This window comes from Aspergillus undulatus (genome assembly GCF_047715775.1).
Source record: "Aspergillus undulatus strain CBS 261.88 unplaced genomic scaffold BDV17scaffold_37, whole genome shotgun sequence".
Classification (NCBI taxonomy): Eukaryota; Fungi; Ascomycota; class Eurotiomycetes; order Eurotiales; family Aspergillaceae; genus Aspergillus; species Aspergillus undulatus.
Window position 1 is genome coordinate 169,892 of NW_027396641.1, and position 24,611 is coordinate 194,502.

Here is a 24,611-nt window from a genome sequence, read left to right on the forward strand (position 1 = left end):
TTTGGCACTGAAATTGTGCGTTGTCATGGTGAAGAGAGTGGGCAAGGTGGCGGGGGGAAAGGGAAAAGGCCAAGATGGTCATGGTTTAGTTTCTCCAGGGCTGAGGAATGTATGCGTTGGCAAGCGGGAATTATGATGCAGGCGATGACATACCTCGTCACAATGGGGATGCAGCGCCCAACCAGAGTAAACTGTCAATTCTCAGACTGCGCGCGGATGCACAGAAGAGCGATCGCGCCAATTCAAGACGAATTGCTGGCTAGTAGAAGAGATATGTCAGAAGCAGAAAACTATGAAGGTTGACGCGTGGTGATTGGGTCGCAGAGCGGCGGGACGCGACAGAAAACAACAGTGCAGAGAGAGACCGCAGAAACTCAAGTTTTCACAAGCACGAGAACCAGAGGAGATGCAAATGTGAGAGAGAAAAAGTAAAAATGGAGCGCCGTGCGCACTTGTTGCACACTTGACTCAAGATTGCAATGCTGTCCAAGTGGGAGGGAGGTGTGTGTCTAGAGGGAGAGGGAGTGCAAGCGCCGTCGCGGTGTTCCCGGACCGCGGTGGTGGTGGAAGCCAAGTCAGCACCGACTGTCAATTCAGCGACGTTGTCAGGCAACTAGTTATTCTCCGCGACTGGCAGAGCGATCGCGCAGAGTGCAGAACAATGGACGTAGCCAAAAAAGCGCGGTAAAACTGACCACAATGCTTGGTCGCAAAAGCCAATTCCGCAGCGCGCGCTCGCTGTGCCAACCAAAGCACGGCTCTTGCGCGACAGCGGGCTGTCGCTGATGTCAGGACTCGCCGGGCAGGGACCGCGACAAGCTAGGCAGGCGATAGCACGCGCGAGTAACAGGACAGTCGGCGGTAAATGTGGAGGATGGAGGGTTCAGGGATGAGGTCAAAGTAATGTGATTTGTGGAAGGGAAACAACCGACGGTTTGGAAGCCAACGAAAGACTGCAGCGGGGGAATGCAGACACAGCAGAGCAGTTGGAAAGTGATGGGATTTGCTGGGGAAGGCCTCGAGGGGAGACAGGATGCAACGGGATTGGGCACGGCCAAATTAAGGTGTCGATATTGGAGCACAAGGAGCAAAAATACCACAGGAAGCACGGTGGTCGAGCAAGGGGGTTATTTTGACGTACCTGGAGATGGTGATTCGACCACAAACCGTGGAAAGTGAGCAATCACGGAGAGGGACAGCAGATGGGGTGGGAAGCGAGGCAGTGATGCGGTTGGGCAGCGGTCTTAAGGGGTGGCCAGCGCGAGCGAGTAGGAAAAAAAGACAGCAGAGCAAGGCCAATGGGCAGTGTGGTGCGGAGGACAGAGTCGATGACTGGAGGGAACGCAAGGACTGGAGGCTGGATGACCAACGAGAGGGAGCAGAGGGAAGAAGCCGCAGCGACGAAGGGGGCGGGATGGGGCTAATATTTGTACGAGCGAGCGCAGTGGCAGTGATTTGTTCCATGAATCACTGTGTGTATTGCGCCCCACTTGAGTCTACGACTGCGAGACTGCGACATAAACTCTGGTCACTCAACACACCCATTATTTTCTTTATATTGCGAGTTAAATTGTCTTATGAGGCAAATTAACTCCTTAGATTCACAGTAAGGATCATTGCGCGTTCTGGATAAGTCCATGAGTTCTTGCGAGATATAGCCAGGCATGCCGCGGTATCGCCGTACCGGTGGAGCCTTTAATACGGTATCGTACTGTAACCTGCTACACTTACACCTGAGACTTCACGAGCCATACCAACCACCAGCATTGATATTCCGTCAGCACAGCTCCCTCAAATCGAGCTGTCAGATTGATACGGGATAATCCGGAGGAAGTAAGGCAGTAAGACAATAGTCAGCCAGAGACTTCAAGTATGGGTGCTTCTTTTTCATTCCCCTGTTTTACCCTGCTCTGACGCTTACCTGCGGGAAGTCCGGCAGTTCCGAAATTGTGACGCTCTCTAGCCGCCGCGAGGAAAACCACTGGCACCACTGGCACCTGGAGCCCGTGGAGGCCCTGGAGCTGGAGGCTGGCAAAACAAAAAGCCATCGGCGGCTCGCCTGTTTGCGAATCACAGTTCAATTTCGCAACCTCATTTTGTGACTGGCCCTACAGCGGTAATAGCGCTCTCCCCAGCTAGAATGTGTAACACGAGGCGTGATCGGGCTCCATGCTCGAGCCTTGCCATCTAGCCAACCGTGCTGAGTATGAATTTCCGCTCTGCTGCACGGCGAGCATAACCAGGACTGTGCGGCCAAGAGCACTGCAAGTTTGTTCCACGGACATATGCTCCGTATTGAGCTTGGAAATCGGGAGGCGGACTAAACTTGCGGTAACCAGTGCGCGCTTTCGGTTATATTCCTTGTTAGGGAGAACCGTGGATTGCAGCCTTGTCAACGTCGGGCAGCCAAAGAATATGCCGATGTATATCGACAGTAACTTTTATCTCCCCTGTCCGTTTATTCAGCTGGGAAGAGCAGAGCGGTGAAAACCGTGAAATATGCCGTCTGGGGCGAAGAGGATGGTTCAAGGGGGCCAGAGCCGGCTGACACGAGGCATGGACACCCTTTCCAGATGGTGTCGCGGTTTGAAATCGGGTCTCAAGTTGTCAAAAGATCCTTGCTATGTGCAACTGAGTCTCAATACGAGCAAACTGAAAAGCCAGCACACCTTCGGCGATTAGGCCATTATCTGAACCCCAGCCACGCAGATACCAATTGAACTGATTTGGAATATCTTATGAAGTTGATGTTGGCGCTGTGATTCCGCGACGTAGTTTGATACTGTCCTGTCCTCCAGGCTGCCGAGACTATATTCTGGAGGAAAAGAGGACACGAGGTGTAGATATTTGCCATGGAACAGGAACCCAGTAGCATATCTGACTTGATATAAGGTGTGCCACACCACGTGCGGGATTGACCACTGTCTTCCACCAGGTTGTTGTACCCTGTATACTGGCGTATCTACTCTGTACTCTGTATCTTATTGCGGGTATAGCGAGTTGAACGTGCTCAGATCTTTGACGTCACGTTGAATCATCTCCGACCATCACACCGCTCCATCAATTGCCCCTGTGCGCGCTGCATAGATGTGGTTTAAGTTTTGTTTTGCTCGAAATAGAAAGCCGGAGGAAATCCTGATTCTTGCTCGAGTGCCTGATACTTTGTTTCTCTGTCGTTTTGACTTCAACTCAAACACCTCAGGGGAAATGTCTTCAGCCGTCGTCAAGGCGCCTGCGCTCTCTTTGTCCGTACTGATGGCGCCTGTCATAGATCTGGAAAGTGGAGCCTCAGGTGCGAACTTGCCGAGTCCGCTCTTCACAGAAAAAGAAATCGCGAGGATCTCCAACTGCCAGCCTCCATTTTTTTTTTTTTTTTTCGATTCATTAGTTTTACCAGTTGCCGATTGCCGTGCAAAGCTCCTTGGCCAGAATTGGCTTGCTACTGGTAGCTCAAGTGAGCGCGCGGGTGCTCTACCAACAGCGTTATTCCCTTCTCGTCAAGCCATGTACTCTGAACATACTCGTGGCTCTTGCTGCAAACATCAACCTCCGAGATTTTTCCTCCGTAATCACTGGTGCACGGTTCACTTGTTTGGATTACTCCACTACGTCATGGCTCTCGATGGAGTACAATCTCATCGACCATCTTCCAGAGTACTCTCTAGAGCAACTCTGGCCGGTTCCAGTATTGAGTATCGGCTTTCGCTACATGGCGGTGAGGTCTACCTTCTGGCCAAACCTTCTGGCCAAAACTCTCAACATTAGAGCCGAACTTTGAGATCGGAAATGAGCACCACCTAAATCGTCTCATTATACGGAAGGGCTTTTGATGCGAGGATGATGACTTGGACTCGGACTCCCCGTGTTTCCGTGGCAAAGGTCACACAACGGTGGTAACTGAAACTCATCCGCCATATCAAGTCCACTCCCAAGATCGAGTCTTACGTAGGTTAGACTGACTTTTTGACAGATAGACTTCGAATCCGGCCCTCCAGTCTAAGATTGCTACTGAGATCGATGGAAGTTTCACATCTGCTGCTAGTTGGGGGCTACGACCGTCTGCGTGACTCTTCTCGAGGGCCATCGCTGCGTAAGGACTGGACATGAACATCAAGTCTATTGTCCGAGCCTATGCATTCTCCTAACGCGGACAAGGTTCCGCCTGGAAGCCCTAGCTCTGGCCGATGATGGCGGAGTCGTGATTATGGGCTTCGTTCCATTTCTATGCGGACAAGATCGCGAAACTCAAGACGCCGAGTTGACGACCAATCGCTCGAATGCCAGCTTTCCATATGAAACACAAGAGCAAGATTGACAAGCCAGATTTGCTCAGTGGGGAGCACAAGATGCATCGAGAAGTGCGGACACGCAGCAATTGTCATGCTTAGTATTCAATCCCTGCAATATCATTCGATGGAAGCAGCTCCTTTCGTGACGTGGCTGAGGCCAGGCCGGGCCTACCTAGGCTGATAACGTACGTGCTCACGATCAAGTACCCCCTACCAGCTTGCGAAATCGTATTACGCTTGTTATCTTGCTCTTGCTATTCTGTCACATCTTCAAACTTGGAGGTCGGCTCAGGGGGGCCGAGTCCGACACTATGAGGCAACTAAAGGCCTATTTGAGTATGCGCAGGATCTCGTCACTTGAACCGGATACCCAATCGGACTTGCCATGCAGCTCTTCGGGCTGCGATGGGTCAGCGCGGGGTGTGGAGCCTACAGAACAACCGCCCCATTGGTCTCTTGCCGCCTGAAGCAGGCGTGCCTCGAGACTCGAGAGTGACTGCTACTCACCCTAGCTCTTCTGGGCCATCTCATCTGGGTAGTATCAGTCGTCACTATCACACGTTTACGCAGACGACTGGAACGGGGTCGTCGAAGTTTGCTCAGAGCTGAAGATTCCAACCGTGAATCGCTATAGGTCTCGGGTATGAGGACTATCTATAGAGTATCCTTGAGGCTGCTAGCCCTGATGATCAAGGCTAGACTTCAGGAGATATACAGAGTACTCAGGAAATTGACCCTCTGTGGAGGCGCCTTCTGAATCTGATACCGATAACCCCTGTCTTACTAGTGAAAGGAGCTTCAACCCCAGCCGCCATCTTATCACAAGTCACAACCTCACGAGTGAGAACGTGCCTAGCGATTATGCAGGACTCTGAAACTCGCTTGAGTGAAGACGGATAGCCAGAGACTTTCGCTAGTCGACATCATACCTTGTGTGTCATGCAGCGCACTTGCGCACCCTTGCAACTGCTGCATAAGAACTGACTGTACGGAGTATGCTCTGTCCCCTATTCCTTGTTCAGGAAGGAGCTGCGACACTCTAGCGTCTATCTATCAACTTTTCTATTCTTCAGTGATTGGACCCACCGCTGTAAGCAATTTCAACAGGCGCTCCAGATGGGCATACCCGTGGACTATGTGGGTGCATGCCCGTCATGGGGGCCGTGTCCAACAATCGTGGGCTTTTAGCCCCATCAAACTTAGAAGTACGAAACACATCTGTGACATGCATACAAACTAGATAGATCAAAGTAACTACGAAACAACCTCTGCTTTGCAGAAAAGTCACCCAGAAGACTGGTACCTCGATTCCAGCGTGCCGTGTCTGAGGGCTGAACCCTTAGCACTCGCACCTGCTTAACCGACTGTTGGGCATCAAATCCCGCGGCTGCTGGACTCCCCATTCTTCTGCATGAGTGTGGATCAAACTCCCAGTCTCTCGAGTCTCGTCTGTCGTATCTACAGATCATCCTGCACATCGTCATTCCTGATTCAACCAGAAATTTAATCCCAGATTTCAAATCCTGCCTCGATCCCGCGTCCCCTCGACGCCTTGTCGACGCTTCACGGTATAATGAGGCGAATTATACCCGTCGATGCAATGCATGCATTGCTGGCCTAGACTAGACTGGACCGGACTGGACTACTTGTTCGTCGCTCACAGGCTGCATGCCTGCTAGCCTGCGATGAGTACGACGATGCGATGGCATCCCAACTGGCCGGCTGTGACGACAGACGGTGTGAGGCTGGGTTGGTTGTCCTGCTGAGGCTTTCAAGTCCTCCGTACTCCGTAGAGATTGTGCAACACGTGGTAGGACATGGGCATGAAGCGAGGGATTTGGTAGTCTCTAGTCACGGTGTCTGGGATTTGATAATCGTGGCTACCCCATCGGTTTAGATGGAGGCTTAGGATGTCCACGAGCTGCGTATTCCATCCATTAGGCAGCCTGCCCTGGAAATCCAGGCTTGAGAGTCTGCTGCGTAGTTACTAGTAGTATTTGCACGATGCATACTGCATGTCGGCATTGCATTTATTTGCTACGAGGAGGCGGGAGACTTGAGAGGCAGCAGCCCAACTGAGTGGACGCTGGATGATGGCATGAACGAACTCTGTATGGACCCGTTAGCTGACAAACAACTCCATCGAAGCTACCTCGATGCTCGATGCCTCGCTCTCCTTTGACTTCTGGCATCTCATTCCTAGGTTCCCACTCTTATGTGGTTTTTCCATCTCCCTGGTCTGTTTGTGCTGAGGAGGGAGGATAGTTGACTACGGGCGAGACGATGAAAAGACAAGAGGACGAGCATCGTCTCTTTCATCAACCTTTGTCTCTCCCAACCTGACCTGGCTGAAGGAGAAATACGAACCTTGAATGGTAGGATAGAGGAAGGAAGATGAAGGAAAGACAACCATGCTTCTTCTTCTCATCCAATATGGGTACCGCTGTGCACAGCGGAGCCAATCCTCCCTCAACGCGTTGACGGAGGCCAACAAACTGTGAAGCGGCCAGGAACAGGACAGTCAACGACCATGACGGCCTTCGAGCACCCTAATTTATCTTAGAAAATTCTCAGGTGCTGCTCCGGTTAGAATGTGATTGTTTGTTCTCGATAGGTATGCTACTATTTTGATAAGGGGACTGCACGCGGGGCCAAAGCGATGATGACTGACCGTATTAATGATATCGATGATGATTAGGAGAGTTTCCATACTACGAGGTACATTTAGTCTCAGAAACAAAGAGCCACGGCCTCGACGGGACGAATGTCGGTTCCTACCCTGCATTCGACTTCGGCGAGCGAAGCTTGACGCCGCGACGACCCCTTCCGATATATTAGCGCCTACGAGTCACATGCATACTTCCAACCATAGAAGCGGCTACGACTGATATTTAGCGAGGCGTGGACACGCAAGGACACGTCTGTTAATTGATGAACGAGCTCCCGGTCTCAAGGTGACGGCAGCGCGACTACCTACTTGAGATACTTGTTACACCCTGATACTGGTTGAAGGGAAGGAGATCGGCAAGATGACATTAATGGCAATCTGTGCATGGCAAAGCTGGAGGTTGATCAAATTCACTTTGGCTTGCTTTGTGGATGGTGAGCCTGGTGTATACCCTGGGGCATGCAGCAGAGCACTTGAGGTACCGCATGCATGCGATTAGAGGGATCGGCGTGTTTATATGTGCCTAGATCTGGCGAGCTCCTATGCTCAGACCTTTGGTCACAACCAAAAGGTAGGGTACAGTAGAGAAATTATGGATATTTTGGAGCTGTGGGCAGGAAAAGGCTCATGCGGATATTGTATCCACGTCTTGATGGATGAAGAACAGTGTTTGGGGTTCGACAATGTCTTGTCAAACGCCCAAGGGGTTTCAAGAGGACAGAAAGGGTTCTATACAGTAGCGAAGACCCGACCCTCAATATAATGAAGCCTCATTACCAGCCTAAAAGATTCAATCATCCACCGTAACTGTAGTCCGCGAGAGAAAGCCCGCGGAGGCACGTGCACATTGCGGTGGACGGGGACAGCGGCTTACATAATATCCCGCGATATCTCAGGTGGCCTTCCGGCGGTGCCTGGGGAAGGAGGGTCCGCGCTCTACGAGGTCTACACTCCCAATTCCCACCCTTCCCTTTTCAATCAGACTCTCGCAAACCCCGCGGATCTCGGTATTGTCGCGCGACCGACGCCGCTGAACGTATCGAGCCCTACCCCCCATCACGAAATTTACTATCTACCCCCTCGACGCGCCACATTCCTGTCAACACACGATAGTGATACCGCTACATGACGTCTTTGTTGACACCCCACCACGAACCGTTGAATTTCGAGGGAATATTCACAGAATAAGGGATAACATCATTAGAGGTTGGCGAGAGAGCTCTGGGAACAGTCAGCTTGCGAAACATTAGGCGGCGCTCCTGCGGCGCTCGCAACTTTTGTTGTCCGCCTCCGCTCCACCCCTGGCTATCGGCATCAGCGCCTAGAACCCGAGCCAGCCACGACCAGGACCCCCGAGTGCATGGGGCATAGGTCAATATGGCGCCAGGAGGTGGTGGAAATATTAAGGTGGTGGTGAGAGTGCGGCCGTTCAACAGTCGAGGTGAGTTTTTGCGTTTGAAATTGGAACAGGGTGGCCCTGACGGCCTCGGACGACTTGGTTGACTGACGGATCACGATGTAACCTAGAAATCGAACGAGGTGCAAAATGTATTGTGTCTATGAACGGCAACCAGACGGTCCTCACGCCGCCGCCGGGAGCCGAAGAGAAATCGTCGCGAAAAGGTGGAGGCAAGGGTGCCGTTGAAGGGCCCAAGACTTTCGCCTTCGATAGGTCGTACTGGTCTTTCGACAAGAAGGCTCCGAACTATGCGGACCAGGATAACCTCTTTACGGATCTGGGTGTGCCGCTTCTGGATAATGCCTTCCAGGGTTACAACAACTGTATCTTCGCGTACGGCCAAACTGGTTCGGGAAAGTCGTATTCGATGATGGGATACGGCAAGGAGTATGGTGTGATCCCGCGAATCTGTCAGGATATGTTTCAGCGTATCAATACGATACAGCAGGATAAGAACCTTAGTTGCACGGTGGAAGTTTCGTATCTCGAAATCTACAATGAGCGGGTTCGTGACTTGCTCAACCCCTCCAATAAAGGAAATTTGAAAGTTCGTGAACACCCGTCCACAGGTCCATACGTTGAGGATCTCGCCAAGCTTGCGGTTCGCTCATTCGAAGAAATTGAGAACCTTATGGACGAGGGTAACAAAGCTCGAACGGTTGCTGCAACAAACATGAACGAGACGTCTAGTCGATCACATGCTGTCTTTACGTTGACGCTTACACAGAAACGACACGATGCCGAGACGTCAATGGACACGGAGAAGGCGTCGCGGATTAGTTTGGTCGATCTTGCGGGTTCCGAGCGAGCGACGTCGACTGGAGCTACTGGAGCTAGGTTGAAGGAAGGAGCTGAAATTAACAGATCACTTTCGACACTTGGTCGTGTCATTGCAGCCCTGGCTGATTTGGCCGCTGGAAAGACCACAAAGAAAAAGGCCGCGTCGATGGTGCCATATCGTGATTCAGTTCTCACATGGTTGCTGAAAGACTCCCTTGGAGGTAACTCGATGACGGCAATGATTGCTGCAATCTCACCCGCCGATATCAACTTTGACGAGACTCTCGGTACCCTGCGTTATGCCGACTCTGCAAAGCGAATCAAGAACCACGCCGTTGTGAACGAAGATCCCAACGCGCGAATGATCAGAGAACTCAAGGATGAATTAGCACAGCTTCGAGCCAAACTTGGTGGTGGAGCAGCAGCAGGTGGTGCAGCCGGGGGAGGTGGTGGTGGCATCGTCGCAGAAGAATATCCACCGGACACACCTATGGAGAAGCAGATGGTCTCTATTCAGCAACCTGACGGCACCGTGACAAAAGTGAGCAAAGCCGAGATTGTGGAACAGCTCAATCAGAGTGAGAAACTCTACAAGGATTTGAATCAAACGTGGGAAGAGAAACTGGTCAAGACCGAACAGATTCACAAAGAGCGTGAAGCGGCACTGGAAGAACTCGGTATCAGTATTGAGAAAGGCTTTATTGGTCTCAGTACACCCAAGAAGATGCCTCACTTGGTCAACTTGAGTGATGACCCACTACTTGCAGAATGTCTCGTGTACAACATCAAACCAGGAGTCACTCAAGTTGGCAACATGGATCAGGGAAGTCACGTTGAGATCAGATTGAACGGTTCGAAAATCATGGCCGACCACTGCAAATTTGAGAACGTCGATAATGTCGTTACAATCTTACCTAGCGAGGGTGCTGCGGTTATGGTTAACGGAGTTCGCGTTGACAAGCCCAAGCGGTTGAAGAGTGGTTTCCGCATCATTCTGGGTGACTTTCATATCTTCCGATTCAACCACCCGCAGGAAGCACGGGCTGAGCGAGTAGAACAGAGCTTACTTCGCCACTCAGTCACAACGAGCCAGCTTGGCTCTCCTGCGCCTGGAAAAGACCACCAGAGAAACCTGAGTAAAGCTTCAGACTTGGATTGGGACTCAAGTAGAGCTGACTCGCCCATGCCCTCGCAACGAGGAAGGGAATCAGATTGGTTCCAAGCGCGTCGCGAAGCTGTGAGTGCGGTGCTGGGACCGGACCATATCTCTCATATGCCTGATGATGAATTGGATGCACTTTTCGAGGACGTGCAGAAAGTCAGGGCCACTCGTCGTGGTTTGATGGACAATGAAGAAGACACCGACTCTCTCAGTTCATACCCGGTCCGCGACAAGTACATGTCAAATGGCACTATCGACAATTTCTCTCTGGACACCGCTATCACTATGCCAGGGACGCCTCGCCAAGGTGAAGAAGATGGTCAAAACGGCTATTCTACTCTTCAGTCTGTACGCCAGGACATGCAGCGACAGCTAGAGCGACAAAAGGAGCAGTACTTGGATAAGTTGCGGGACTCGGAAGCGTCTCCGAGTCAAGGAATCGAGGATCTCCGCTCTGAGAAGGTCCGGATGGAGGAAGCCCTTCAAGCGGCGAAGAATGAGTACGAAGAGCAACTCAGGAAGCAAAAAGAAGCTTTTGAGACTCATATGAAGGAAATTGGCCAGCCGATACCTAGGATCTACGAAAATGGCTATCCCAAATTGGATCCTAGGGAGCTAGAGATCGCGCGCTCAGTTATACGACACTGGTCTCAACAGAACTACGTCCGCATGGCAGAGAAAGTCTTACAGCATGCTTCACTGATCAAAGAGGCTCAGGTAATGAGTCATATAATGGACAAGAACGTTGTGTTCCAGTTTGCGATCGTTGACCACGGTCACAACATGGCTTCTTCTTACGATCTTGTGCTGAACGGGATATCTGGGGATGAAGACATCATTCTTGATGATGCGAAGAAGCCGTGCGTTGCGGTTCGTGTCATTGATTTCAAGCAGTGCGTCATCCACCTCTGGTCTATCGAGAAACTTCAACGTCGCGTTCAAGCTATGCGCCAACTGCACCAATACATTGACCGACCGGACTACATTCAACATTTCAAGCTTGAGAACCCGTTCTCCGAGCCGTGCTCGCCCCAGTACTCTCTTGTTGGTGACGCCGATATTCCGCTGACTGCGGTTTTTGAGACTCGAGTGCAGGACTTCTCAGTCGATGTGATCTCGCCCTACACACAGGATGTAGTTGGCATCATCCGATTATCATTGGAGCCATCTTTGGCGCAGGCGCCGTCATCAACCCTCAAGTTCAATGTTGTCATGCGAGACATGGCCGGCTTTGCCGAATGGGAGGGGACAGACGTGCACGCCCAGCTTTTTGTGCCAGGAATCTCTGAAGAGGGTGGAGCTACGACAACCCAGATGATCAACGGCTTCGAGGAAACGCCGGTGCGATTCGAAAGCGTCCACAGCATGAGCCTGCCGCTATCTAGCCCGCGAAATGCAGCTCTGAAAATATGTGTCTATGCCTGTGTGACCCATATGCATCTCGACAAGCTTCTTAGCTGGGATGATATGCGTGACTCCGCGGAGCAAGGGCTTCAGGACCCCAAGACGCCACGCATCGCTGAGTCCGAGTACTTCTCGGAGGAGAGGCATGACGTCTTTGCGAGAGTGCAGGTGCTGGAGATGACTGAGACGGGAGATTACAAGCCCGTGGAGGTCGTACAAAGCAGCGTCACTGACATCGGCACATATCAGCTCCACCAAGGACTTCAGCGCCGGGTCTCTGTGAACCTTACTTACAGCTCTACGGAAACCCTTCCCTGGGATGACCTCACCAACATCCGTGTGGGTTCTGTGCGGTTGCTAGACCCTTGGGGCAAGATACCTGACCAGGACCTTCAAACCCCGGACGTCCCTCTGAAGTTTATTCAAGAGCCCATGGTCAAGGACAATGCCGATGGAACGTCCAACATCACCCTCGTAGGCCAGTGGGACTCTAGCTTACACGGGTCGCTTCTTCTGGACCGAGTGACTGCGGAGAAGTACCGGGTACAGGTAACGGTTCGTTGGGATCTTCAGTCGTCCCGCTTGCAGGATCCTGTCTCGTTTGAGATCGATTTGACGCTCCAAGTACAAGGGCGGACGTATATACGCCCACAGTCTATGTTCAAGAACTTCTTCAGCACGACGCGCGTGGTACACTCCACCGTTCGCATGTACTCTGTCGCAGTTCGCCCAGTATCTGCAAAGCGTGCCGCCGATCTCTGGCGCATGAATACGCAGAATGATTATGTCAAAGGCGAGGAGTTTCTGGCCAAGTGGGCCCCGAGAAAAGTTTCACTTGTGCGCGACTATATCAGCTCTCGCAAGCGGCGCCGGCGTATTGCCGACCTGCACGCCGCCAAAGGAGCCCTTAGTGCCAACAGTCTTAATGTCGCTTCGCCGCCACGGAGTGGGAGATCGACGCCTCTCCGCAACACAGAACCCGATCGCAGGGTCAGATTGCTGCAAAAATACGTTGACCTCTGGACTGCCCGGACGGATCCCGTCGATGCTATCCTCGTTCGAGGCAACACTGAGCCTCCAGAGCGTGGTGCAGCATTTGCCTCTCGCGGGAAGATACAAACAGGGGATGGTGCCAACTATGGTCAAGAGCAGGAATCTCTGACTCCGCGGTTCTACGCTACCGTTCAAACGCTTCCGAAGAACCCGTCCACGTCCAAGACTGGATACCTGTTGGCCCCTGACGATACTTATACCCACTGGGCGCGGCGCTTCGTCGAACTCCGCCTACCGTACCTCCACATCTACTCAGTCCCAGATGGCGACGAGATCAACGCCATCAACCTGCGCAATGCGCGCGTGGACCATGCGCCTGATTTCGCCAGACTCCTTGACGGCCCTGGTGCCGATGGGTCGGCGAGAGGTCGACCGAACGTGTTTGCTGTGTATGGCCCGCAAAATAGTTTCCTTTTCGCCGCGCGAACTGAGGCCCAGAAGGTCGAGTGGATCTTGAAGATTGACGAGAGCTATTTCAGCAATAATGCCCCTCGCGCGACGACTAACGGGTCTGGATCCGGTCCTGGCACCGGAAGATGATTACCTGCCTGCTGCCTACATGCCTACCTGTCTAATATTACAACTAATCGACGGTGAAGATATGCACGAATTTGCGCGCCTGCTTGCTTGCGATATACCGACTGATTGGATTCGCCATCCCCATTCTTCTCTTCAAGTCAGAACCCGCTCTGGATCTTGTCAGTTTTGGAGCTGGAGGCTAAGCTATGCTACCATACCTTTTCATTCGTTAACTCGACGGGCTTTGATAATGCCCGACTTTCGTTCTCTACATACCTACCTACATGTTGATTGGCTTTGAGATACCCCGAATACACCTGCCCTGTCCTACTTATATAGCACTTGACCTCCCCATGTACATATTCGGGAGTGGAACCCACGCATAGATCAATGGTTGACGACTGATAATTCCATTCCTGTCTGTAATCTCTATACTCCTTCAGAAGATCGAGTATGCGACTCTGTAGTATGGACGTTGCTCAGCTTTGTAAATTGTGACTGTCGAGTCGCGCCTGATTGTTGCCATGGGAACCGACTCACCACCACAACCAAGTCGCACCTTACGGAATACTACTGACCATGACTCTTCAAGAACGCCGCGATTTATCAGTCAATTATAACGCTTTTCAGAAAAATATAGACATGGCAGCGCATGCTCCCTTAACCGCAATTCCCTAACCAACCAAGCTGCAGCACCAGCGACGAAATACCAACCACAAACATAGCTACATCCTGCATACATACTCGTGCAACAACCCTCCCCTCCATTCCACACACCACTCAACTCAATTGAACCATGCTCAACATCCTCCACCACTCTTCCCTCCGCTTCCTCTTCGCGGGTGCAATCTTCTCCCTCCTCCTTACATTCCTCGTTTTCGGCCTCGGGCGCGGGTCGTCTTTAGGCTTTGAAGGATTAGGTGGAGATGCACAACCGGGACCATATACCCTGAAGAGCTCTTCACATTGCGGGAATACAGCCTCAGAATTAAACACTGTCACACAAACAAACACCTCCAACCAGACAGAATGGGGACAGGGTAAGGAATGGTCCTTCACCCCCCACCGCGACGCCAATAACCACGGGTTATCCGAGGCACAATGCCTACTTGCATTCCCAAAACTCTTTGGGGAAATCGATCGTGTTGCACAGAAATACCTCACCAAAAACCAACTGATTACATTTCAGGACGTGGACGATGTCCATAGACGCGGCGGAATAGACGGGAACGGCAACGGGCTTGTCAGGGCTGCGATAGTGGACGGGAAATTATACATTCTCGATTTTGGCCCGCAGCCATTCACATTCTCTAGAGGGAAGGCGACGCTCCATTCGCTTAATCGGGCTCTTACGGCGTACGCGGGTAGGCGTACACTGCCGAATATCGAGTTCGTCCTGTCGACGGATGACTTCGTACCGGATCAGGAGCAGGGGCCGATTTGGTCGTATTCGAGGCGGTATGGGGATGAAGTTGGAAATGGAGATTGGAACGAACAGACTAGCAGCAGCGGCAGTGCTAGCGGCATCTGGTTAATGCCTGACTTTGGGTACTGGTCCTGGCCTGAAGTCAAGGTCGGCTCGTACAGTGATATACGGCGACGCATAGCAGATGTTGACGGCGGGCTCCGCTTCAAAAATAAGAAGAAACAACTCCTCTGGCGGGGCAGCGTCGCCTCGAATCCCGAGATCAGGGGTGCTTTACTTTCCGCAACGCGCGGGAAACCATGGTCCTCGACGCGCGAAATAAACTGGGACACTTCCAGCCAAGAGGATGCCGACAACGGCATACTCCCCATGGAATCCCACTGCACATACCAATTCCTCGCTCACACTGAAGGCCGCTCGTTCTCGGGGCGCGGAAAATACCTCCTCAGCTGCGGCAGCGTCGTCATCGCACATAAACCACTATGGGCGGAGATGCACCACGGCGCACTGATTTCCTCGGGTCCGGAGGCGAACTACGTACAGGTCGAGCGGGACTTTAGTGATCTGGAGCGCAAGATCGAGCATCTATTGGATAACCCGGAGGTTGCGGAGCGGATTGCGGTGAATGCCTTCGCTACGTTCGGGGAGAGGTATTTGAGCCCTGCGGCGGAGAGTTGTTATTGGAGGGCTTTGGTTCGGGCTTATGGGGGGGTTAGTGGGTTTGAGCCTTTGCTTGAGGTTGAGAGGACTACTGGTAAGAAGGAAAGTGGGAAGGGGAAGGGGGTGAGGGTGAAGAGGGGGGTGGCTTTTGCTGATTGGGTTCTTGGGATGGGATAGGCAAGGGTTTCAATCTGGAAATGGGTTTTGCATGGTGTTATGATATATGAGGGTATATATGGGCTGGCGTTTGGATCGGGTTTTTAGGGGCTGTATATGATGATGTGACGTTCTACGATAGAATTGCCCGGAGCCAGGCCCCTTCGATATGAACAGTTTCTTCTGGGTCTCCTACCTTCATTGTGTTATGCCAACCTGAGTTCAGCTCCGTTTGGTTGCGAGGTCTGCCATAAACGTACATACAGAGCCCAGCCCTAGAAAATCGTTGATGATGCGTCTTAACTCGGCTGCAATTGCGATCAAATAAGAACCAGCTGGTTAGACTTTCAAGCACCCTGTGGCCTTGTCCCATATATGCCTAGGAGTTTGATATGGGAGGAAACTTGGATATATCGTATAAAAGTGAGATTTGTTTTCTATCTGACAGACTATGCAAAGTGGGTATTAATCTTCATGCAACATGCAAGTATTCTATGATATGATATGATGTGATATGGCATACGAGTCGTTAATTAGTCCCATTGACCACAGGGGCAGTGTCTCCGTTGGTCTCGGTCTTGGTCGTCACGATGTCCTTCTCCTCGACCTTCACCTCGTTCACTCCGTTCACCCCGTTTACTTCCTCTTTCTTCGTCTCATTCGACTCCTTCTTGCCTTCATCCTTCTCCTCAACCTTGACATTCGCAAGCTTCGCTTTCTTCTCCCTCGTCTCAACAATCCACCTCTCAGCACCCTCAATCGCCCCCTCAGGATCCGTCTTATGATTCAACAAGAACCCCTGGATCTCCGCAGGCGTGAACTCGCCCTCGGGAACCCTGTCCGCAAATCTCTCCGCGAAGCGCCTGACCTGCTCCTCCGAGAACTTGGCCATCTTCGGGTTGAGAGAGACGATTGTGTTCACCTTAGTCGCTGACCCAGACTGCAACTTCCTCTGCAGCTTCGGGTTCTCACGCTCCACGCGCGACGCGCGCAAGTCACCCTCCAGGGTAGAGTAGATCGCCGAGAAAAGCTCCTTGATGTCTGCGGCAGTCGAGTAGCCAAAGGCAACGGACATATCGATTCGCCCAGGGCGGACGAGAGCCGGGTCTAGTTTCTCGGGGTGGTTGGTTGTCATGACGAGGATGCGGCCTTCGCAGGCTGCGACGCCGTCGATGACGTTTAGGAGACCCGAGAGGGAGACGCCTTGTTTTTCCAGAGGGCCGGGGGTGGGGCCGGCTACATTGTTGTTGTTAATGTCTTCGGTGGATTCGTCGGTGGTTTCGGTGGATGGGGATGGGGAGTCGGCTGTTCGTTTCTGGGACATGCCGGCGCAGTCGACGTCCTCGAGAAGGACGATGCAGCGCCTCGGAAGCTCGGAGAAGAGAGCCATGAGTTCGTCCTCGTCTAGGCTTTTTGAGCTTAAATTTAGCAGGTATAGTTCGAGACTTAGTAAGCCGGACGCAGCGAAGCAGAGACTTGTCTTCCCTGTTCCGGGCGGGCCATGCAGTAGGTAGCCTCGTCGGTATGGGATTCCGCGGTTCGAATACCACCTCCTCGTTCGGGGATGCAGGTACTCCTTGATATCATCGATGAAGCCCTGCTTCTGCTCCTGATCCAGCACGACCGTAGACAGTGCCCTAGGCGACCGCGCCATACACCTGGACCACTCCGTGTACCCACCACTCTTCTGCCCGCGGTAGATAACAGTGTTATTGCTATCCTTGCCCACGTAGGCCCTCTGCGCCTCAAGCAGCAACTCCTTAAGCACCGTCGGATCCCTCCCCACACAACTAATATAAAGCCTCTCGTTCGCCATCTTCCCATACCCATAGTAATTCCCACTCTGCTTGTTATCCTCCCTCTCACGTATAAACGCCAACGGCCTTCCATGAAACCAAAAATAGTGCGTCCCGTCGGACGGCGTAAACCTCAACTTCTTGTGCTTGTCCCGCGCCGTCGCTTTCGCCCAGTACTCGTCAAAGTCAACGATTACATTCCCGTGCTCGTCGATTTCATCGGCCTCACCCCACTCATCCTCATCGTCTGAATCGTAGTACCGCGAGGACCCCGAAATGCGCGTCCCCGCGACGAAATGCGTCGTCCGGTTCGTGAATGGTTGCTGCGCGAGCCAGTACATGAGGTAATTGTATACTTCATCATCGTGTCGGATTTCGGCCGTCGAGATGCAGTGTTCTTGGAAGAGGCCGCGGAGCTGGTAGTAGATGTAGCGGAGGGCTGCGCCGAGCGCGGCGGCGACAAGGAGGTAGGGGAGGTATAGGGAGAGATCGATTTGGAGGTATGTTGTTAGAAATTTGGAGGCCATGGAGTACCCCGGGATGAAGGTTTCCAGTAGGGCTGTGTCTAGGGTGGCGTTGCCCATTGGGTTTGTTATGGGCGATGCCATTGCGGTGTAAATATTATTGGATTCTCGTTTTCTGTGTAAAAGGCATGCGAGGGACAGAGAAAGGCAGAGCTTCTCTTATTGGAGTTGTTGTGTTGTCGGAGAGAGCTGGTGAGGTTCTGTCGAGGGTTTCTTTATACTCGAAGAAGCTCATGGCTGATCAGGCAGGCATGGCTACTGCATCTGTTCCCCGCATTCAGGCAGCCAAGGTTCAGCATACCCAGTATTGGCTGCATGAAAAGCTCTGACAGACCGACAGCGTTGGGGGTGAATCATCTCTCCACCTCTTTCTGAGTCACAGCGCTGGTGCATGAGGCTAACTCGCTGATGCGGTTCTTTCAGCTGAGATTGACAACACACGGACCGAGTAAGTGGCTGGATTCGCAAAAGTGGCTAAGGACTCAGCAAAAGAATCAACGCCTCCAACGATTATCCAATAAATGCAATTGTGACAGGGGTATCTCTAACGATGATGACTATGGTTGGTTTGGGTTTACAAGTTGAACAGGAACGCTAAGGCTGACTTCGCCACAGCACAACAATTAGCCGCGCCGGCTGTCTGAGAAGCCGTCCTTGACGTCTTCAAACAGATCGCTCGCCCAATCTTTTGTATCTTCCGCAAAATCCTCTACTTTGTCCCAGAGATCTCCCCACCAGCTTGTGCCTGGTTCGTCTTCGGCGGATCCTTCGGGTTTAGTCTCGTGGGGTTTAGCGCTAGGTGAGGCTGACGCCGATGGGGCCGTAACGGCGGTCGAGCCGGGAGCGGTGCCCGCTGCAGTCTGTGTGGTTGGAGGATCTGATGGACTGTCGAGAGCTGGCGCATCTTCATCCGAGTGAAGGCCGCTTGGCTTCAGCGGAAGGCGCAGTGTCCCGTTGTTTGGGTGCGGCTCGATTCCGAGAGAGTCGCACAGAATGTTGTAGACATTGATGTTTTCTGCGCTATTAGTATGTGACCAATCCAATCTATAGAGATAACACTTACGGAAAACATCAAGCCGGCTGTTAGGGGCATGCGGGAATGCAGGGCCTCGAGCTATGAAGATTGCCCGCATCAACGGATGCTCATGATCGTATCCATGAATACCTTTCGGGTGGTAGACTTCACCCGTCTCGAGCGCTGCTTGGACGTCAAATTCCGGTCGCTCAACGATAGCCCAGCCTGTCTTTGGAATTACCCAAAGCGGTGCGATGCGATCGTTGTTCTTGAAGTGATATCGCTCCGGCATGTTCTCGCGTGTGTATATCTCAATTGCATCTGCATATTTGGAAGCAACAAGCTCAAGCTGGTCTTGTAGTGTTTGGAGATCTTCAGGGCGCTTGGGGCGGATCCCGCGTAATGGCCAGCCGTCGATATGGCTAGTCAAGTCCAGGTCGATCAAATCGTCAAGCTGAACCAGACGCTCAGTAGAAGTCGTCGCCATGCCATGGTCGGATACGACCACAATGTTGACGACCTCAGTGAGGTTTCGCTCCTGAAGACCAGCAAAAAGGTTCGCTAGCATATCGTCTGCTTTCGAGATGGTGCTCCGTATTTCGGTGCTGTTTGGACCATATTTGTGGCCGTCTGCATCGACGTTCGGAACATATGCAGCAATAAATTGCGGTCGCTGGGGGCCGGATGCCGTTTCCTGCTCGAGCCCAGGCAAGTCCAACAACTCCAGGATGCGCTGTGTCTTCCTAGAGAGCACCTCGGAGCCGTTGTATTGATCAAGATACGTTGGTTCTATACCTCCAATATGCGCTTCCGATCCAGGCCACATGTGAATAGCACTCTTCACATTCTGGTTCTCGGCGGTCATCCAAAGAGGCTCCGCGTTCCACCATTTTGGCTGCATGCTGATGGTCGGATGAGTGTAGTAGAATTGCTCCTCTATCTCTGGGTCCCAGAAAGTATTTCCGACGACTCCATGACTCTCCGGATACAGCCCAGTAACCAGGGTGAAGTGGTTGGGAAAGGTGACACTGGGGAAACTGGGCAACATATAGCGGGGAGAGACCCCCTCGGCTATAAAGGCGTTAAGGGTAGGTGTCAACCCGCGGTTGAGAAAGTCGGCGCGGAATCCATCGAGCGATATTACGATAGTCGTAGGCGCGAACAAAGCCGTTCCGTTGGACAGTAGTGTTTTGGGAGAATGAGAGGCGCGGAAACCGGCTGAGGCTTTGTAGGCTCCAAGAAGGAGAATGAAAAAGAGAACGAAGATGCCAGAGAAAATGAGGGCCAATCTCCGCCAGGAGACTTTTTGGCGGTCCTAGACAAAGTTAGAACAGACGACAGAGGACCAAGTAAATGGCGCGAACATACCTGAATATCGGCATACTGCTCCTTGATCCGCTCATCTAGATCAGATGACGAAGCACTCAGCAGAGAAGTCTCATCACCCGGGTGTCCCTCCTCCATTTCATACATCTCCTCATCGTCAAGGTCGTGTCGCTTCTCGCGGCGCGCCCTGCGAGCATCCCTCTTTTCCTTCCTCCGTTGCCGCCGAGCTTCTTCCCTCTTGCCGATTCTGACATTACTTCTGTTCGGGCTGAAGAGTCGACGGATATCATGAGTGGGACCGGAACGGGTGAGTAGTTTTTCGAGCTCCTCTTCGTCGTCGAGGACGGTGCGATCGTGTTCGGCGAGCTCTAGGGTGGTGCGTGACCGGGCTAGGAATTCATCGTCCTCGCTGTCAGAGTCTTGCTCTGAGTGCGGCGACCGTAACGACTCGGCGTCGTCATCGTAGTCGCGCGGGGAAAGGAGTTCACGTTTCGACGGCATCGGCGAGGACAGCGGGCATGATCGAGGAGAAGAGAGTGTGTCGAAAGATGGACAGGGATCCTGGTCAGAGTCTCGACCGGCGGAGGTGTGGCTTGCCAAGAAATGATATCCAGCACCATCGTGTACACGACCACCCATCAGGATCCCTAACTCCTTCTTCCTCTTCCTTCACCAACAAGGTCCATCTATATACAGCCATAACTGCTCATGAAATGGGTTATTATTTTCAAACAGGCTCGGCATCATGGTTGACGCTGTAACAATCTATATCTACGAATCTTCTACACACTGCACAGCCGCGAAATGCGTACAGATAGAACGTAGTAAAGAAAAGTGCTAATGCTCAGTTTTGCAGCCTCCTTCCCGCGGCTCCTTGAAATGCCGCCAAGCTGCTTCAATGTCCGCACTCAACATAGGATGAACGTCGTCTTCACGCACGGACTTGTGCTATTGAACAGCATGGCCGGAAGCATACTGTTAGCTTCTGATTGCACTCATGCAGCTCCGCTACGGCTCGCTGTTTTTGAGCTCTTGGACTGCTGAAATCGGATATCACGTGATTCCGGTCCTGCTTCTTGCTGGAATGTTGGTATTCGGAATGGGCAAGGCTCTGCAGCTGTCAAAATCGACCTCGATAAAATGACAATAAGGAGCCTCAAGGTGTTTGCGCACAATGCTGGAACCCGGATGCAGTGCGAGATTGACGGCTCCACCCCATCAATGCATTGTTCCGGTTCCAAACGACGCGCCAACGACTGACGAACGGAGCGCTCGATGTCGATAAACACGGAAATACAGCCTGAAGAACCAAGGTCGTTTTCGGCATCAAGATATAGTGTCATGTCTATAAATAAAGGCCAAAGGGCTCGCCCAGGATTCGAGCGCTTTATCGTCTTCATTCATTTGGTTCTTCATACATCCGAGTCAACAAGTCAACAAGCCGTTGGCCACGTTTACCCCCCTCAAGAAAAGAACCGACATGCATCTATCCAAATCCTATACCCTGATGGCATTGGCCCTCGCGGCAGGCTCTGCCAGCGGCCATGCCTCGGAGAAGGTTGAGGCTGCTGATGAGAGCACCACCATTGAGGCCTCCGCTGCCACTACCTCTGCACCTTCGAAGGTGGTTCACACAAGTGTCTCTCCTGCCATCACGACCGTCCCCGAGAAGATAGAGACAGTCTATGCCTCTCACACCACCTGGGTCATCACAACCACCACCGTCTGCGAGAAGTCTTCCTGCGCCGAGAAGCACACCTCCACCCCGGCGGTTGTACCTTACCCCAGCCCTAGCCCTCAGCACAGCAATCCCGCTCAACCTCAGCCTCAGCCTCAGTCTAGTGCCGCTCACCCCAGCGGCGCAGCTAAGCAGCCTAGTGTCAGCATCCCCGTCGTCAAGTCGAGCGCTCCCGCATACAAGGGTCCTGCATCTGCTTCTGCATCCAGTGCTCCTGCCCAGAGCCAGAGCCAGATTCCGAGCGCCAGCCCCGCTGCATCCAGCGCCCCCGTTATCCCCTCGAGCGCACCCGCTGCGACAAGCACGCCGCTCATCAAGTCCACGCCCGCAGCCTCGAAGACTGTGCCTAGCTCGTCGGCGCACAAGTCCTCGACTCAGCACAAACCTACCTCGACCTCCTCGCACGAGGACAGCAAGCAGGATGAAGAAGACGATATCTCGCCTGCGCCAGAGCCCACTGACGACCTTACCAATCCGGGCTCTAAGCTGGTTATTCCCGGCCTAGCTACGTTGGCTGGTGTGGCGATGGGCTTGATTTACATGGCTTGATTTTGACCGGTTGAGTACTGTGTTACATGTTCGACCATATGGATATATACTTTGTCTTGTTGACCCCGTGAGAATGGGAACGGCGTATGGCTGGTTTTGGTTCCATTGCGATTTGTCCGCGTCTAATATTAATATCTACCTTGAGTTCATCATACGCAGTGGCATAATGGAGTATTCATTTACGTTTTAATCCATCTGCAAATTCGCTTTCGTCATTAGTCAGGCGAATACATATGTGTGTATATATATCGTCGTAACAATTACCCAGTCAAGTAAGACTATAATTTGTTGCCATCCCCCTAGCATGTCAGTTAATACCTTAATGTCTATCTATCCCGTAAAGAAGTATATAAACCGTATGAGACCTTGCAAAAGATACATCTATATATACCTAGACATTCAAATGTAATGGAGATACAAGCGTACAGTAATCATATCACTCGACTGAGCTACGCTAGTGAACATATATCATTGGCATTACCCATCTACTCCGTCTACCTGGTCTGATTCTATTCAATTCAGTGGATAGATAGTCTCCTACAGTATTCAAAGCACCTAGCCAGCCGAGTAACTAACCGGTTAGCTACAGAGAAACGTTACGTCCGACCCGGTCCAAGACATCAAGACCGAGCCCTACGGCTAGACAGAAAGAGAGATAAGAATAAAAGAACAAGCAAGCCAAGCCTCACCTTGCCTTGCCTCTTAGAGGTTATGGATAGTTAATACCAGGGCTCGAGAGTTAAAGTCTGGCGAGAACATATGTGGATTGATCATGTCTTTCAGAGAAAAGTAGAGCTTTAGTTAACTATATACATCTAGTCCATAGTGTGGGGACTACAGGTTAGGTAGTCGAGTTATATTGACTAGAATGATGAGTACTACTCCGTAGTAGTACGGGGTATACCAGTCAGCCAGTCAGTCAGAAAATGAGATATGATACCCATCAGATGGGAGCGACCTCATCTCATTTCACCTCACCTTGAGGTTGTATCTCACCTAAGCCTATACCTGTACCTGAGCGGCCAGACGACCTTCCGTCAGCATCATGAACCACCCAAAAAAGTCCCTAAGAGACACCGGGGTACGTACCAGTCAGGTCTTCGAGCCTTGCCTCGGGCCGTCCGCCCCTGGTAATCACATAATACATATATACAGTGTGTTTGTTCTACGGGTTAGTAATATCTTACGAGGCCCCTGCAATCAACGCCAAAAACGAAATAATGCTGTCTAGTTTTTGGGATGAAGTGGAGTTGATCTATCAGATTACTATTGCGATTGCGTGGTGGCTGTACTTTCAGAGTATATAATGTAACCTCAGGACAAAGACTTCAGACTCGGAGTCAATATTTACAAGGTATATACTGCGGATGCCGAGCCCGACACTACGGGGGTATATCCAGATGCCCGTGCTTTAGATATTTATTTTAGGTAGAGGAATGGTACCCCTGCCATAAGTCTACGTATCCAGCTGTAGATATTCCGTAGACATTTCGATAGACAATCCATAGCTCGATTGATGAAGTTCCAATGTGGACGGTTACGAAGGGTCACCCACGGGCCCAGCCTCTAGCCCGCTTCCAGCCTCCAGCCTCCAACGCGGGCGCTCGGATCAATTACCTAGGTATATTGTAAACCAAACCGGACCCGCCGGAGGCGATGACAAACGATTGCAAGCGGGACTGGACCAGAATCCAAATTCCGATATTGCTGTGTAACTTGCAACGTACTCCTTCTAGGCAGTCGCATCCTCCTAGCAGCTGCGCGGCTGTGAAGCCACGCAATAATGCCCTGAACCTGAACCTGATTGTGAGCGGGAAAGAAAAAGCGATGGGAGCTCGCCCCGGGCTCGATCTATACCCGAGAGCTGCCGCATTATGTCGACGAGATAACAATAGAAGCGTGACTATCTATTTTTGTTCCATCTTCTAAGCCCAGAGCTATCTCCGCTCAAGTACTCCGGATCTCCAGCTGTTCAACGACGGCACTTCCCCGCCATTCTTGGCTCGCCATAAGCCTTGTCAGTTGACTTGTGCGGCCTCCCCCGTATTTCTGGCTCGGAGCTTCGGCTGAAATGCGATCCGGAACAC

At 52.0% G+C, this 24,611-nt stretch overlaps 5 protein-coding genes across 5 annotated transcripts; 3 read left to right on the plus strand and 2 right to left on the minus strand.

Annotated features, from left to right (window-relative positions):
• Nucleotides 1-7,901: 7,901 nt before the first annotated feature.
• BDV17DRAFT_136686 (kinesin-3 motor protein uncA) lies at nt 7,902-13,727 on the plus strand. The gene is made up of 2 exons (XM_073754226.1): nt 7,902-8,398; nt 8,485-13,727. The coding sequence occupies exons 1-2, from the start codon at nt 8,335-8,337 to the stop codon at nt 13,353-13,355; spliced, it is 4,935 nt and encodes a 1,644-aa protein (XP_073613898.1). The 5' UTR covers nt 7,902-8,334; the 3' UTR covers nt 13,356-13,727.
• Nucleotides 13,728-14,130: 403 nt separating this feature from the next.
• On the plus strand, nt 14,131-15,684 carry BDV17DRAFT_292952 (DUF821 domain protein; the record flags this gene model as incomplete). Its single annotated transcript, XM_073762479.1, has 2 exons — nt 14,131-15,543; nt 15,598-15,684. The coding sequence occupies 2 exons, from the start codon at nt 14,131-14,133 to the stop codon at nt 15,682-15,684; spliced, it is 1,500 nt and encodes a 499-aa protein (XP_073613899.1).
• A 421-nt stretch (nt 15,685-16,105) lies between these two features.
• Nucleotides 16,106-17,980, minus strand: BDV17DRAFT_292953 (BCS1 and AAA domain-containing protein; the record flags this gene model as incomplete). Its single annotated transcript, XM_073762480.1, has 1 exon — nt 16,106-17,980. The coding sequence occupies one exon, from the start codon at nt 17,978-17,980 to the stop codon at nt 16,106-16,108; it is 1,875 nt and encodes a 624-aa protein (XP_073613900.1).
• Nucleotides 17,981-18,519: 539 nt separating this feature from the next.
• On the minus strand, nt 18,520-20,738 carry BDV17DRAFT_292954 (alkaline phosphatase family protein; the record flags this gene model as incomplete). The annotated part of the gene is made up of 3 exons (XM_073762481.1): nt 18,520-18,911; nt 18,960-20,226; nt 20,280-20,738. The coding sequence occupies 3 exons, from the start codon at nt 20,736-20,738 to the stop codon at nt 18,520-18,522; spliced, it is 2,118 nt and encodes a 705-aa protein (XP_073613901.1).
• Nucleotides 20,739-21,717: 979 nt separating this feature from the next.
• On the plus strand, nt 21,718-23,167 carry BDV17DRAFT_292955 (uncharacterized protein; the record flags this gene model as incomplete). Its single annotated transcript, XM_073762482.1, has 2 exons — nt 21,718-22,464; nt 23,114-23,167. The coding sequence occupies 2 exons, from the start codon at nt 21,718-21,720 to the stop codon at nt 23,165-23,167; spliced, it is 801 nt and encodes a 266-aa protein (XP_073613902.1).
• Nucleotides 23,168-24,611: the final 1,444 nt, after the last annotated feature.